General features: G+C 41.1%; 1 protein-coding gene across 2 annotated transcripts in view; it reads right to left on the bottom strand.

The window, feature by feature from the left end:
- Nucleotides 1-1,359: 1,359 nt before the first annotated feature.
- The window catches only part of ADTRP (androgen dependent TFPI regulating protein), a 30,313-nt gene continuing 14,742 nt past the window's right edge, over nt 1,360-16,930 (bottom strand). Inside the window, exons 4-6 of one of the 2 annotated variants that reach the window (XM_014878667.2) lie at nt 12,012-12,127; nt 8,109-8,260; nt 1,360-2,246 (exon numbers count right to left, since the gene is read on the bottom strand). In XM_014878667.2, the coding sequence (XP_014734153.1) occupies nt 2,203-2,246; nt 8,109-8,260; nt 12,012-12,127 (312 nt within the window). In that variant the 3' untranslated portion in view covers nt 1,360-2,202. Of the gene's footprint in view, nt 2,247-5,911; nt 6,061-8,108; nt 8,261-12,011; nt 12,128-16,930 lie in introns of those variants that run through there. The other variant, XM_088158999.1, reaches the window with a different exon arrangement.

Genomic DNA, 16,930 nt, shown 5'->3' with positions numbered 1-16,930 from the left:
CGTCTGCCTGGGACAGCGTCGTTTCCCTCCCCATTGGGACTGTGTTCCGTGGAGCAGCATGAAAGGGCTCCTGTGCAGCTGCTCTGGGCGAGTGGGCGGGCACCTCATTCAGCAATAACAGCTAATTTATACAGCCATGAACATCGGCGGCTATAAATAAACAGTTCCGACTGACTTTGCATACTTAAAATGAAACGAGAGAGACTGATGGACTGGAAAGAGAAATCTGGTGTAAATGTCGTCAAGGCCAGATCCTGACACAGAGTATCTCAGTAAAGCCTGTTGAAAAATCACAGGGAAAATGCTGGATTGTGAGCAATGACACATTTTCCTGCTTTCGGGGTTTTGTGGACATGGGAGAAAGGAACAAAGCAAATCCAAGATCCCAGCAGTTGTATTTTGGGGACAGGCATTCCTTATTGCTTTCCCAAAGTGCATGACTAGAATCCAGCTTCTCTCCATACAGGATGTAGCAGAGAGAAGTGCCTCTTCGGAGCCCTTTTCAAAGAAATAAACAACCTCCCCCATGATTCTCCTCAAAGCCCTGTAGTCCAGCAGCTCAGTCCCTGTATCAGATCCCAAAGGTACCCCTGGTGTGTGCAGGAGCTGAGGGTGAGGTCTGCCATTTGGCTCCTCTGGTTGGAAGTGGAAAGACTTATCCCTCTGTGCTGGGGCCCAGGCTTCGTTTTGAGTTTCTGACAACCAAACTGTTTCTACTGGAGTATCAGTACAAAATAAAGGAATTTAAAAGAAGACAGGTAGAGACAAAAATACCAACAAATCTCTACCAGGAGTTTCCATAACTTTCTCTTCTTCCCTAATCCCCTCCATGTTTTTTCTTCTGTCTGTGTCTCCAATATATTTCCTTTGACCAGTGTCTTTCAGCTTCAAGAAAAAAGGAGAGAGGAGTGTGTTTGTGTGTGGGCATGTGTAATTGCTTACATTCACCTTGCAAAGTTAGCTTTGGAGATAAGCTGGGAATTACTGAATGCATGCACGTCTCTCATTGAGTTCATTTAGTTTACAGTCTAGGCCTAGCATGTTAACTTCCCAGATTAGAATTTTTATCAGGTGCTTAACACATGAGAAGAACAATCTTATGTATACACATTATCTTTTTATTGCTCACAGGCAGCTTCCAGTGTGTTTCGTTTTTACTAAGCTCCAGTGGCATTTGAAAGGTGAAAATAACACCCCGGTGAACTGCATGCACAGTAGCTCTAAACGAGGGGTTTTGGCAATGAAGATGGAGTTAGACATGTAAGTACTGCTACTAGTTTCAAATCCTCTTTGAATGCAGGAATAATAAGAGAGATTTTTCTTTTTCACATTGACCATTAAGGAACACTTAAGCTACTCTCAGTTTTGCATGTTTATTGGAGTTTGCAAAGCAGATCTCCAGTGTTTTGGATGTTAACAAAATGTTGAGGCTAATAACAGAAATCAACTATATTGAGGAGAATTAGTAAACATGTGAATAGAGTGTAATTATATGGCAGGCAGCTTTATGTTAAACAGTGCTTTAAATTAACATGCTTTCTGTCAAAGCAATCATACAGTCAGTATAATTAGGTTACTTTTGCTGCGAGATTAACTGAAACCAAGAAAAAGGAAGAAACTGTTGCCTTCACATTTCCTGTTAAAATGGAGGGGAGATATTAAGCATATTAATATTACAGAAAGTTTCTCATTAGAAGAACTCAGCTTCTTGGTGAACTTTCTGAGCAGACATTTCTAATTACAGTGCTTGTTAGCCCAATTTGTTATCTAGCTAGCTTGGAAGTCACAGCACTGTTAAAATTATCTCTCCTCTTAATTTTTTCCAGACTTGATGAAGGGCAATCCAAACAAGAGCTGGCTTGCATTCACAGGTCTTTTACAGAGTGGTGTGAGGATCATGAGGGAGTGCATTTACCAGTGACAACTTTTAACCATGGACACATCCTCACGTACGTTGTGCAAGAGATGAGAAATCTGTGTAAACAGATGAACACAATTTTCTTATTCATAGCAGTTGCAGAGTTATCATGAAAGAGGCAAACATTTCATATTTTCCACCAGTTTTCCATATGTCTGATGTCATAATGGCTTCACCAGAAGCTGCAATGCATTGGAGAAAGGATTTATCACAGCTACATTTATTTTCCTCTACTTCATGGCTTCAGCATTCATGGAGAAATTGTTTGGCTTCAAGAGGAGGATTCACTTGCCTTTCCACTTGTGGTCCAGTATTACTATTGACTCTCCTGTTTGAAGACAGAGGAGAAGAAATTATTGGGATGTTGGAGGGGGAAGGCACAACAGAGTCCTTTCACACGTCAGGCATGAGGAGGATGTGAAACTGGCTCCAGCCTCCCAACATCCCTGGGGACCTCTACCCATCTGGGAGTGGGAGTAAACTCCGAGTGCATGTCTTGGACCAGCTGCTAATGCTAAAGTGCTGCAGAAGTCAAAGGAGCCTGGGATGTCCCCAGCAAGTAACACATTACTCAACAACTGAGGAATTATTTGAAATCTGCCATGGGCCACACCCACTGAGAATAATTGTGCTTTGCCAGTGGGAGAAAGTATCTGCCACCGAGGAAACCTAGTTTGTTGTAAGAGTACGTGAAAAGCTTTAAAAATAAAGCTTGTCTGGAAGGGCAGCAGATGAGTAATCCCTGCACTTGGGATATCTGGAGGATCCTCATATGGCTGGTCAGGACAGCACAAGACCTACTGAAATCCCACAGCTTTCTGAAGCACCAGCTATTGTGCTACTGTGAGGCACCCAGTGTGTCAATAATCAACTGTTTACGGGTACCTTTTCTAACACACTGTCTCAGCCTCTCTTCTTCCCCTCCAATGATCATTCGCTCACAGGAAACTCTCCTTTAAATGATCTTTCCTTGTCCATAGACCTCAGAAGCTCTGACACACTAACTGCTGTATTGTACTGGTGTGTACTTACCAGACAGAGGTTTGTGGGTAAGGGAAAAAAACCCCAAACCACAAAGAAAAATAATTGCCTGGCAAGTCGAGACCAGCACGTTAACCAGCACTTGTTAATGTCTGGCCTCCACTGATGGATTCAGAAGCAGTGGTTTGCAAAAGGTTCTGATCCAGTCTGCCTCCAGTGGATCACCAGATAAACTTATGACCAAAAATAGGACCTGTAACAAATAGTGCAGGTTTCCTTTACACAGCCAGTCATCTCTGCCTGAGGGGTAAACTGTAGCTTTGGGGAGTGACAAATATGAAGGACATAAATGTGCCATAACAGGTTTGTGGTACAACTAGGACAGATGGATGAGTTTAAAGTAAATATTCATATTTAGTTTGCAAACTCTGTGATTTAAATGCTGTAAAATCTGAGTTCCATTCATCATCAGCAATATAGTGAAATTATGGATATAAACATTATTTGGTCACTGAAAGGAACAGATAGACTCTGGACTCTTATTCTTTGTTTTTAAAGGCATGATACAACAAATCTTCCAGAAAGGAATCTCAGTTTTAAAATCCCACCTAGATATTATAATAACAAAGGGTGGAACCTGTGTCTGGAGTAATAACTACGTGCAGAGCATCAGCATTTTAACATTCACACAAAAACTGCTGTTGATAAGCCTGTACCAGTACAATGGTAGCACTGCTTCATACCCCACACAGTTGCCCTTCACATTCCCTTATTTGCCATTTGGGTTTCTGCAATCTCAACAGCTGCTCGGAATAATGACAGCATCAAGAATTCAATCTTATTATAGTATTGCTTTGTATTGAACAGACTTGTGAGCTGTCACATAGGCTGGATTTCCCAAGGCTACAGGGTATTAAGGGAGCTTGGTTTCAAAAGCCCATAAATATGAAAAAAAAAAACCCAGGGAAAATAATCAGTTGTGAAAACATGTTATATGATTCTGGAAAATGCATTGAATGCAAAAGTACTCCCAAAAAAAGAGGAAAAACAGGCTAAAGAGAAGATTGTTGTTTAACTTTATTTCAGCCTTATGTAAATAGGTTTCAGCAATGTCTTCCTAAGATATTTAAGACCTCCTAGATCTAGAAGAGTTCATCTCTTCTCTGAGCATGAGAAAGTTATTCTACCGTAAGTTTTCTCTGTTTCCTCAGAGCAATGGCTCTTGTTCTTGTTGTGCTTCCTTATCCCTTGCAATATAATATCTTTAATTTTTGTTTTGCCCCTGACAGTGCTCTTCAGCCAGCTGCTGGCCAAGGCTTTCCCTTCTGGAGGACAGCAAGCGTCCAGGTGGGTCTGTTGGAGCTGCTGCCCACTCAACAATCAACCTACTTTCCTCCCCTGTTTCTCTCCCAAAGGACAGTTCCACCACCTGGGGATAAGCATTTCGCTGGGAGAGGCCTTGGACCCACAAAATCTTGCAAGTGGTTTGCCAGGTGTCCCTCAGGAGGCTTTTCAATCACTGGTGGAGCAAGTAGCTGTTGCGAGCTAGAGCTCCTCTCCAGCTGCATTTCAGAGTATTGAAATAAAGCAGCTGATGAATGTTATTTTGGGGTTTTTTCAGGTGTGTTAGATGGAAGACAAATGAATGTGCTCCCTCTTCAAATTCTAGATAAGAGACCTTACTTGAAAGGTTGCTCTGTCTGACGTGGAGAACTTTGATCCAAATTTCTCCCAAGGATCTGATTGTCCCAATAAGAGCAAACCACAAGTGAGCACTGCTTTGCTTTATTTTTGAGGATTCTAGTTTGACTGGTCAAAGAAACATGAGATCAGTTGCCTGTGTGATGTTTTCCACCCATCAAGAACGGGAGAAACTATCACACGGTTCATCTTTGGTACTCAGACCCTGCAGCCAAGTTCTTGGCTGAGGTAAATTGATGGCAGTAAAAGAATCAGCTCATTGTTTCTAATTATCCTCTTTGGAGTTTCTCTATTGCTCAACATTGTCTTGTACTCTAGAAACTCTGGGATTTAAAACAAAAAGAAGTCATTACTGGTACTATTTTCTGTGCCTCTCAGGCTGTGCAGCTGGGTTGCCTTAGTTACCACCAATCCAACTGTGCAAGGGGAGGGAGAGGAGAGGCACATGAGAGATAATACATTTTTAAAACCTCCAATACTGTATGAAACAGTTTGTCTATAAATAATAAAATGAATTTAGGGTCTGGCATCCTGAAAAGGGAAAAAAAGGGTTATATTATTCTACAGCCTAGATTTTCCAGCTCTCAGAAATGATACTGCATCTTTTCGGTCAAGCACAGGATGTAGATTTAACACTTAGTTGTTTGAAGCTGGAAGCTGCCATCTATAGATTTTGGAATAAGTTGGAACTAAATATACCTTTAAGTGTGAAAAAGAGTAAATATTTATGTAGCTGGTTTTAGGAAAAATAATAATGGCCTGGAGTTATAAGGGAGTGTGGAAGAGCCCATATGAAGCATGGTTTGCTGTGGAAAGAGCTTCATTAGCAGCCTACAGTCTGCCTCAGGATGGAAGTCCAGAAGGAGCCAGGCTTGCCACTCTGGTGGAGCTGTTTGTTAATTGCTTCTTGTATCTTTGAATAAACACATCTGCATTCTTCATTCGAGTGGGAAAGAAATAAAAAGAAGCAATAGCCTCGAATTCTTTTCCTTTGGGGAGAATCCTGGTGCCAGCAGCCCAGTCAGAGAGCTCTGCCTTGTCAGATCCCACCAGCATCAGGGATAGTTGTTTGGTGGCTTCAGGTGTTGTTAGACAAGGTGTTTTCAGATGTGCCTATAGGAACCTAGTAGATAACTGCATTAACCTGTAACTCAAACTGCCTTTGGGGAATGAGGAGGAAGCAAAAGAGAGATCAAAAATGCCCTTCTATGTACTTTGTCTTTTGGGGGAAGGAGGAAGTGGACAGGGTGGAGAGTATGGAAAGATGAAGAGGTCTGTCCTCTACCACCACCACCACTGATTATTTTGCCTTGGGGAGGAATGGTTTTTGTTTTGTTTTGTGGGTTTTTTTTTTCCTGAAGGATCATTTCCACTGCATCCTCTGCCTTATTGTGATGGGAAGGAGAGACAGGAAAAGGTAAGATGAAAGAGAGTACAGAGAGTACATGGAGCCATTTTTGCTGTGGGAACAAAGGTATGCTGGAATCACGTCTTCATTCAGTTTGCAGCTCTTTTTTCTCTGGCAATGCTGAACCAAAAATTTGTCTCAGTCAGGAATATATTAAAACTCTGGCAGAGTGTAATTTGGAATAGCTTTCCCGTGGCTATGTTTCAAGGCTTATTGGGATTTCGTTATTGATACCAGCTTAAGAAAGTCCTCCTCTTCTCTTGGGTGGACACAGCTGGGAGTGGATCAGGAAAACACTTGGCACCAACATGGGGAACTGTAACTCAAGGGGAGTGTCTTGCACGTGGATGAAAACACCATGCAATTGTTAAGGCCAGGATTTTGTGGCTCCTTTGAAAAATACCAAGTATGCATGGAGAGGCAGACCCACCACACAGATGAGGCCTCCAGGGATCGCAAGAGCACACCAGATATCAATGGAGAATATTGTGTATTGTTTGTATACATACTCTGAGGTTACATTCATGCTACCACAACTGGGTGCTTTTCAGCCTCTCTATGTGCACAGTAAAGTTGAGTGCTTGCCCCAGTTTCTTTAGTCAGCTGTTGAATATGCATCTAATTTTTGCAGTTAATTTGATCTCTGCTTGGTGCAACATTTTGTCCAATCAGTTAACACTTTGGAAATAAAATTATTTTAATTCTGATTATCTCCAGCTTGTGCAGCAGGCATTCTCTAGGCCTAAAATTACTAATATGTACTCAGTGATGAAAAAAATCTGATACATAGATGTATCAGATATCTCATATAAAGACTTATGCCATCATGTAGTGATGGTGCAGTTTTTTATTAGTAATAGTTACTATTTATGTGATGCCTCTTAAAACAGAGCTAGTGCAGAAAGGCTGCAGGTCTGTTTTCATTTACCAGCAATCCTCATCTCTTATTATGTTTATGCAGAATAGAATGCAGCCAAAATCTCCAAACATGGACATGTAGAGCAAGCATCTTGTTTGCAAAGGTAGCAAGCGGTGAAGTTGGTTATTCAGCACATTTGAAAGCCAATCTGCTGCTTTTAGGTAGCTGAGTACGGATGGTGAGAGACTAGCTACAGACACTCTACTTTGGCTTGACAGGCATGTGAGACTTTGCAAAATGGATCAGGCATCAAACGTTCCCTGAGAACAGAGGGAGGTTGTCTTGTTTATTTTCAGAGGTGTTTTTGCAGTGTTTTTTCTTTCATCAGAAAGCTAGTTTAAGAAATTGCAAATGTTCACACATTTGTCCTAAATAAAATACACACGTTTTCCTGACAGAAACACTTTCATCCTCAAAAATTCAATCTTGAATGAAAAAGGAGAGGAAACCAGAAGGAATAATAATGACAGAAACAATAATAATAATAATAATAATAATAATAGTAGTATGCCATGCCAAGCCCCCAAAGGTGCTTCCTCATTTCTCTCTTCCACTTGTTAAATATGCTTTCCTAAACTACTTTTTTTTCCCCTCCAACTGCCCATTATAGCCAAGGAAGCTGCTTTTCATTTTTTTTAGGTCACTACTGATTATACCACTACCAAAGCAGAAGGGAAAAGTTCTCAACAGTTTGTAAAACTTTCCAAAGTGCTGCTTTAGTCATGGAGCTGCTGCCGCAGTGCTTTTGCTTGGATACACTAATGCATTCCTGTAAATTTGCAGTAAACACGGCTCTTCCCTAGTCTGACAAACAACATGTGATGCAGGTGTAAGAGTTTTAGCCCAAGACATGTGGCTTCTCTGCCCCCTTCTTTGAGCAGGAATTAAAAATCCAGAGATTATGATGGTAAGAGGTGCTTCTTGAGACAAATTAGAGGAAGCTGGTAGCTTCCAGCTTTGTCTGGTAGGGTTGGGATTCTTGCTCCAATTTGTTCTCTATTTGTTAGCATGTGGGTGGGACCCAGCCATTACTATCTGACACCCAAATGCCACCACCCCAACACCTTCCCCAGAGTACTCATGCCCCCTTCCTCTCCCTGCCTACCTGGGCAATCACAGCAATTCATTTTGGGGGTATTCTTTTCATATACATAGAAGTAATGAAGAAAACTTGGACTGACCCCATATCATACGGTTGAGGAACTCTCCGAAGTTGTAGAAGGAGATGATGATGGCAAGGCTACCGGCAAAAAAGGCTGCTAGCCCAGGGGGGCTGAACAAAGCAAAGAGAGGATATACCCACTCTCCTGTTACAGAATAAATCCACAGGATCCTAGGCAAGGAAGGAGAGAAATTACCTTTGGTTAGGACCATTCAGTTAGAAGAAACACTTCAAAATTTCCAGCTCCTGAGGGGCTGAGTTATCAAAACAGGCTTGATACAGAGGAAATTAGCTCAGCTGTCAATACATCTCCTCGGCACTTGGCCCATTTGCTGTGAAGCACACTTGAGCCCGTGCTAAATTAAATGTGTTTCAGTGCAGGTTGAAATGCACACAATATTCTGCTGTCACCCTGGTGGCATTGGCTATTAACAGCAGTAAAAGCACAGTAAAATAGCAAAATGTTCAGGAACAGGGATGTGTACTTGGCTATGCTAAATGAAGCTTATTCAAATAAGCTCTCACATATGTTTGCTCTTTAGATACAATAGCTTTTCAGCCCCTATCCAGATCCCTAGAGTCTGTGGAGACACAGAGCTGTTCCTCCCTGTCTCAATCCTTCTGTTGTTGACCACTGTTTTGAGGAGTGGAAAGAAGTTTTCAGGAGGTGAGAAGGCAAGGGGAGTTCTCCAGCACCTTTTCTTTTCTAAGAGAAGGAAAAGAAGAGGAATGATTAGGTGGGAAACAGATGTGGCTGCTTCATCCTTTTTGTGCCAGAACTGTTTGCAAAGCATGGTTTGGAAAAGAAGGAAACAGAAGAGGATTAATATGTCTGCTTTATAGGGTTTCTTTTCTTCTAATTGTGCCCTCTATTTCTGCTTTTTTTATTATCTCAGAAAATATCTTGTAGTGGCTGTCAGTTTGCTAGGAATGTATTAATTGCTTATGGCTCATAAGAGTGGTTAGAAGAGAATGCCTGAACATAAGAATATGAAAGTGATCTTTATATATAAAGTACTGGAAAACAGTTTATTGGGAATTTTTTTGTGAATAAAATTATTTCTATTTATATTTTTTATGTAAAGAAATTAAGAAATAGGGTAAGTCTTCTTTGATTGTTATCAGGATATGTCATTTTAACAAGGACAGTACTTTCCTAAAACAAACTTTTGGTCCACATGGTCCTAAAAGGTTTAATTCTTTATTAAAAAAACTGAATCTGAGGATTATGCCATACTTTCCACCACCAGTGCTAACATGGGAATGCAATGACAATTTTTTTCTGATGGCACCCAGCCTGCTACCTTACACTGAGCATCGTGCCTCAAAGAGAAGTGGCAAACAGGCTGCCACACTATCCTGAAAGTGTGTCGCAACACTGAGGAATGAGAGAAAGTTAAGGAGGAAAATAAAAGGCTGAAAAGATGCTTCTTCCTTTCTCTAGTAAAAGAAGGAAGGAGTGGGGCATTAAAAAGTGGTTTTGTCTTGCTTGTAAATTAAGACTTACTATTCTCACCTAAGGGATAGAGTGGAGAAATGGAAGGGATTGATAGCAGAGCTGTCTGGACTGAGCATGGAAATATTTAAATGCAGGGACTCATTTTTATGATTCAAGATTCTTTCATTTAACAAACAGAGCTGTGAAACACCTAAGTAATTAAAAAAAGAAAGGCCTGCAGGAAAGGCCCCTGAGAGGCTGAGCAGAAACACTCAAGTCCAGGTGCTAAGTGGAGCCTATGCAAATGTCAGCATGTGTTCTTCACAGCACAGGACTCCACTTCTCATATTGTATCTCCAACAGTAAAACAGAGTGACAAACAGCTTTCTTTTACATAACGAGTAACTAGATCATCTTTGTGCAATTTGGCCAGCTGGTGTGTCTCAAATGAAGCACTCCAACCTGCATCTTCAAACCCAAATAAGTGACTGTGCAAAGCCACAGTGCTGCCCTGCTCTGAGGCAGGTGTCTGGTGCGAGGTGTAACTGGCTGCTCAGTTTCTCGGCTGCCTCGGAGACACAAGCCACTTCTCAGCCCATCAGCACTGCAGTGATGGCAGTGACAGTCCAAGGAGAGGCTTGGAGGAAGGACTCTGTTGCTTGTGAAACCTATGGTGCCCAAACAGGGCTATTAAATCACCAGGTTATAGAACCAAGAGTAAAATATGTACATGTGTTGAGATTTTGGTACACGGGCCAGAAAATTTTTCTGTTTGTTGAAAGGTGTTATCTGTGGTTTGCAGGGCGCCACGAAGTGGAGGCAAAAAGAAAGCAGACAGAAGGTTCCTTGCTGATTTGAAAACCGTATTGACATCCTAATATCTTTTAGCCAGTCATCAGGGCCCTGGCACACAGGGGGAAAGCACTCTATGGGACTGCCTTCCACTCAGGACCCTGGCAACAATGCAGCACCAACTCACAGAAGATACTGGGAGGGCTCAAATGTGTTGATGCTTGTGTTGATCCTCCTTGGATGTGGATTCAGGTCCTGATATGAGCCATGTCTCCTGAGGGATGAAATTGCTCAGCTGATAGGGATTTTAGGAAAAAGCACGGCTCTCAGGGCCGTAAGAGCAGTCTGGTCTCAAATACAGTAAAACCCAAATGTTTTCATAAGACAAGCAAAACAAAGCTGGTGTTAAGCAACTGGGTGAATCAGAACATAGAAAAGGAATTTAGGAAGCCATGGTCGTAATCCTATTAGACTCTGGACTGGATTAGAATAAATGTCTCCTAATTTGCTTATGTAATGTATCAGTGAGGTCCCCTGTTTCCACAGCCACTCTGATGGGTTTCAAGTCACTCCAGTGTTTCATCTGAACAATTTATTTTCTAGTTCAGATTTTCACTCACTGGGCTGAAGATGGTTTTTAGCTGAGAGTGAGAACTGGTGAGTTGTAATGGAAGGATGGGTTTCCTCATAGTTCCAGTGACTTTTCAGAAGTGTTTGCAAGAGGACGAGTTGCTTCTTCGCTGACCAGTGTCCTCTTGTTGTTATACAGGTATTCTATATTCTTCACTCTAGAGCCTGGATGTTTCCTCAGCTCTGGAAAGCTGTATCACAGCATACCCTGAAATTATACAGCCCCCTTCCTGAGTTGGGTCTCAATATAAGTCATCCTCTTAGGAACATTGAAGTGTTGGCAGCTGCCCATAGTTACATGGGGTGGCAGTGTCTCCACATCCCAGCACTGCAGCCAGGATGCAATGAGCAAACCCACTCCAGGGGTGCATCACACACACACACAGCAGGTGGACAGATGGCTATGAGCTGTGGGAGGTGCTGATTAGATATATAGTTTTTTTCTCTCAGGATCATTCTCCAACAAGTTGGGTATCAGCTGGTGCATTGCTGGAAATGTGGGCAGTGTCCACTGGTGGAGTGGGAGGTGGTGGTGGGGCAGATGCCTCCTCGTTACCTACCAGTTTGCACCTGGTTCTGACTATCATTTTCTGTCTCAAGTTTCTAAAATCAGCCACGTGTCTCTGCCAAACACTAAACTGAGTTTTACTCCTCTCCTGCTCCCATGACCCCCATACTTTTTGGGATTTGGTGGTTTTGCAGTGAGCAGAACAGCAAGTGGAGGTAAATTTGATGGTACTGGTAGAAGTGAAAACTCCAGCCCAGAAGAAATTATTCACATTATTCCTGAGTTTACAGCAATTAGGTTACTTTCCTCTAAGAGGCCTTACAAGAGCAGGAGATGCTGTGTAAGATCTCAGGACCTGTATTGTGTTTGAAGAAACCTGCCTTGCTTGTGTTTGGAAATAGTTTTCATGGGTCTCAGCTGAAGTTTAAATGATTTCTCCACAGAAAAGACTGCTGTCCTCCATGTGTCTGGGTGGGAACTTTAGATCTAAAGTACAACATTTAGCCTTATTTTAAAAAGTAGATTACTTGAAGAAAAAATACTTAAATTCTTACCAACTGATATACAGAAAAGCGACAAATCCCAGTAGGATCAATCCCTTCTTCTTTGTTGGGTAACGATGTGGCAAGGCAAGGATTTCCAGGAGAGCAAATGGCAATACAGCTGTGTGCTGAGGAAAAAAGAGAGTCTGTCACTGACAGATCACAGTGCCTTGCCTTCAGTCATTGCTGATCATAAAGTTCAGACCCCTGCTCAGAAGCAAAAAATTATTTAATAATACTGAGTATAATTGTATACAAATGTGCATACTTCATTTTTTACAATGAAGAAGTACCCCTAGAATAATAAACACAGAAACTTTCTTGTTAATATGATGTAAAAATGAGGTTTGCCTGTAGCATGATCTATGTTTATAATAGGTGAGCTCTCCTTTTGCATTTTGTAATGCAATAATTTTTTTATAATTCTCATTAGACTACAAAAGATACTGAATTCTATCATTATGTGTGGTTGAGGATGTCAGAAGAGTGCTCCTTGAACTCACTAAGCAATTGCTGAATTGCTTTCATGTTCTCTTCTAGTCATCATTTTATTTTATATAGTGTCATTTATTACTTGCTCCAGTGCAATCCCAGTGTGTTGTGCTTCCCTTTGTAAATGGAAAAATGGAGTTGAAAACATACAGGAGACTTCAGTTAGCTGTGATTGAAGGTGATGAAGGAACTTCAAACAAGCTTATCCCAGAGTCAGAAAGGAGTTAAGTTGATGGAGAAATGTATTTTGCTTCTCTCTTATTTTTTTTTTTTATTTTTTTTCCCCCCCTTGTTCAAGAGTTTGAATTGTAGCTTCAGTTTCAAGGACTTTAATGATAACTGTCTGGGCATGGAGGATTTTCAGCTCTGGGCAGACAGTTTGGTGGCACTGACTTGTGGTGAGGAGCTGCCTCCAAGAGGGATGCTCCTTCATGATGGGGATGTTGGGAGCGCAGCAGAAAGCCTTCTGGGCTCAGATGTTAAATGACCAATGCAGGGATTCACGGGATGCTAATGCCTCAAATTTTTGACTGATTTGTAACAATTTCAGAAAATAATTTGCCTGGGTGAAATTTCCCCACTGAAAATTTTGTATGCCCTGTACAAGCAAACAGTAACTTTGTATTTCAATACCTAGGACAGATGGCTTAAACAATGCCGGAGAACAACAAAGCAAAAGTACTCAATGAAATACAGCAGGAGAAAACTATAGCAACAACTGTAACTGATTAGTTGGTTAAATTCCTGCTAATTAAGTAAATAGTTTCATGGGTAGATGGGGGAGGCATGGGAGGAGGGCAAGAGAGAAAGATAGGCTTTTAAGTAGAAAAAATGTCAAAGTAAGGAATTTTTTTGTCTTTCTCCCTAAAGGCATAATCTGCTGGGTGTATGGTATGAAGATTCCTCCTGTCCCAAGGAAATGGCTCTCATATTTTTAATGTACGTGTTTTTCAGAAACTGTGGTCAGTATCTGATATGGTAATGTGGTGTCAAAGGTTTTTTTTGCCGTATGCTATAGGTTGTGAAAAAATACACACTAAATTCTTTAAATGCACAATGAGTTATAAACAGCATGCATGTATTTAGCTATTTGTTTAAGAGACAGACATCCACTTTGTCTGCTGCTTCCAAGTGACCCCTCTCTAGAAGCTGAGTGTCCTCCCTCAGCCCTCCTACCACACCCAGGAGCCGCTATCCATACCTGGCTAGCCTTCTATCAAAATAACCATTCCACCTCAGTTATCCTTTTTCGGAGAAAAGAGATAGAAAATATTTCTTTGATGTTTCAGTTCCTCTCAGTCATTGGCACTGGGATTTTCTTCTGTTCTGTTTCACAAAGATATTCTTCAGCTCTACAACCTGCTTGATTGATTGCAGAGGTCTCGTATCAGTACAAGTGATTCTTGGATTCATTTAACCAGAAAAATATCTTCAGTGCACACAGTTTTTGTATATAATCCCTGTAACTTCTTGTAGTCAAAAATCTATGTGTTAAGCTGCTTTCAAAAAGATTTAAAAGAGTTTATTTTCCATAGCTGAACAATAGTTTGTCCTTGAACAAAACCCAAAATGCCCGTGGCAAGGCACAGTGATGGAAAAACTGCACCTTGTCCTCATTTTTGGGCTTTAGCCTAAGCCTTTGGCTGGCATGCTGATTTAGAGCACCTCGTTTTGATAGGTATTTTGGAGCATGCCCAGGAAAGAGCAGCACAAAGAGCCAGAAAGTATGAACAGTGAAGCAGCCCAAAGGCAGGCACAGAAATTGTGAACGCACTGAACGTGTTGTTGCATCTAGAGAGGGAAGGAGAATGAGAAGTTTCAAAAGCTTAGGAGATCGATGCAGTGTCATCGCTGTGACAGGCGAGTGTTCCGTGTCCATCGTGTCCATGACCAGGATGAGTGGCTCAGTGTTCCACAAGAGAGATGTGGCTTCATGCTGGGAAGCTCATACGCTCCAGCAGCACACAGACAACGTGTGGACAGCAGGATACGGTCCCAAGGAGAGGCTGGGGATGGTGAGGGGCAGCCTGCTGCTCAAACACGCCCTGCACTGGCACTGCTGCTGAGCAGCAGCCTGGTACTGCCTGCAAAAGATTGCTGGGAGATCTGCTTTTTAGTCTGGGCTGGTTTAGGAAAGGCTAATATGCTTTACTACTCATTTTTGTCAGGCTCCTCCACTTATGTAGGAGTTAGAGAAAACACTCAGGGGCCTATAAATCAATAGAAGCTTGAAAATTACTGGCAAAACTGGAAAATTTGGATGCTTTTGGGAATAGCCAGTAGTTTAGTGGAAGGGGTAGGTTGAAATTTCTGCTCTTCCCAGTTTGATGATCTTTCCACTGCTTGTAAGGGTGTTTCCATGTCCAAGGACAGCAAAAGCATTCAGGAGTGGGACTGTCTGTCTCTTGTTTTGCAAACAGTTTCTTAAAGGTCTTGGAGCTATCCTGATTTGGGAAAACAAATGCAAGTAAAAAAAAAAAAGGAAATTTGTGGCATAGGAAAGCTGCAAGCTGCTCTCTTCCCAAGTCCAGTGATGTCACTGGCCCATGACTGTGCTATGTTTCCGTTCAAGTAATAGTTGTATCTTTTAAAATATATTTTGCCGTGTATATTAACTAGATGCGGTTTTTTGTAGAGTCATTTAAATCTGCTGTGAAAAATGCCTTCTTGAGACAGATTCCTACAACAGTTCTTAGCTTCCTCAAGCACCCCCAGGATGATTTTTAAAAAATTTATTATTTTTCCTTTGTGGGTATAAAGGTTTGTTTTTGTTTTTGTATTTTCATTTTTCCCCTCTGCCCCTCAATTCCTTCTCATGTGCACATACACCCCAGGCTTGTAAACACGTGAGAAAATCTTCTCTTGCACTTTTGCTATCCCGGAGTCTATTTCTGCCAAGCTGAATTTGTGCATTAACAGTAAAATCACAGAGGAATTCCTATCGAATATCCGAGCAAGTTTATGAGAGCAGATGCGTTTCTGTGGAGCAGACACCAGGGGAATGTGTGGATGGCTACAGGGCTCAGAGCCTGCCCTTTGCCTGCGACACACAGTTGGCTTTCCACATGATTTCCCTCTCTCAGCCCAGAGACGTTGACTTTGGCAACATCATTAGTGATAGACCATATATCATGCTTAATCAGATCTGCTGAAAGGCTATAAAAGCTTCTCAAATCCTTCCCTTAAAAAAAAAAAAAGAAAGATAAAAAAATATTTTCTCATCTGCATTATTTTTAACCATAGGTCTCTGGTGCATAGTCATTAAATATTTTCAATCCTACTTAGCAGTGTTTCATATTCTTAAACTGACGTATATCTGAGGAGCACAGTATTTGTAAGGGGCCAAATTAAAAGATACAGTTTTGCCTCTTCCTTTAAAGAAAACTTAATAATTAAGCTCAGATTGACACAGATCAAAACATTGGCAAAACTTGCTGGAAACAGTGACTCATTTTTTATTTCAATTAACAGTTTCTCAGTTTCACATATAAACAGTGAAACTGTCAAAAATAATTATCACAGAGGGAGGGAAAGAAAAAAACCTATTTCACTCCAAGGTAAGGAAAACAGGCTAAAACAATAGCTGTGTGTACTGATCAGGCTATCAATGAACCAAACTGAATCAGAGAGCTTTTCCCTACTCTTGGCAGGGATCCTGTTGGTACTTATTTTTATGTTCTTTGAAATATTAATGTATTTATTTGTCTAACAACATCTGTTTGTTGAGGAAAGCTTTCAGCTTACAAATTTTGCAAGACTAGAATTTTTTTTATTTCTTTCTATAGTGAAGAGGTAACAGTGATGTGACTTTGAAAATTATCAGAGACGTTTAGTTAACTAACCACTCTTTTAGCCTGAATTCTGCTTCCAAACATTCAATTTTAAAATCCTTTGTGTCTCTTTTTGGCAGTCATTATGATTTTCCAGTTGGTTTTAGTTCTTTAGTTCTTTTTGTTCTTTGCATCTTTCCTGAAAAGCTCAGGTGAATCTGAACTAGTTATAAAATTAATTACAAGTTTTTTTCTGTTGCTCATACAAACTCTGGCATACAAATACAGGGGGAAAAAGGTTTCTTAAACATATTCTAAACTTTATCTCAAATATTGGCATGTTAACTTATCTCCTGCAGACAAGAACATTCCCCTGCTTCTTTACTTTTTGTTTCCTATCCTGCGTGTATGTTTCCCAGGATACGTTTCAGGTTCACGAGTTTAAGCTGAGATAAATAGTCCTCTCTGAATATTATTTCCAGTGCTTGCTAAGACCATATGGAATTTTTACTTCCCGTATTTTGAGTAATTTGTGTATTTATTTAATGTTATATCCTCATTTTGCCGTTGAGAATTCAAGTAAGAGCGAGTTTCCTGGGGCTGAGAAGACAGGGCTGGGTAGAGTTTGTGCTCAGCTGCAGGCTCCAGCCTAGGCTGAGCTCTGAGCAC

The sequence above is a fragment of the Sturnus vulgaris genome, chromosome 1 (genome assembly GCF_052056855.1).
Source record: "Sturnus vulgaris isolate bStuVul1 chromosome 1, bStuVul1.hap1, whole genome shotgun sequence".
In the NCBI taxonomy this organism is placed as follows: domain Eukaryota; kingdom Metazoa; phylum Chordata; class Aves; order Passeriformes; family Sturnidae; genus Sturnus; species Sturnus vulgaris.
Note: the sequence above shows the minus strand (reverse complement) of the source record. Positions and strands in the feature narration are given on the sequence as shown.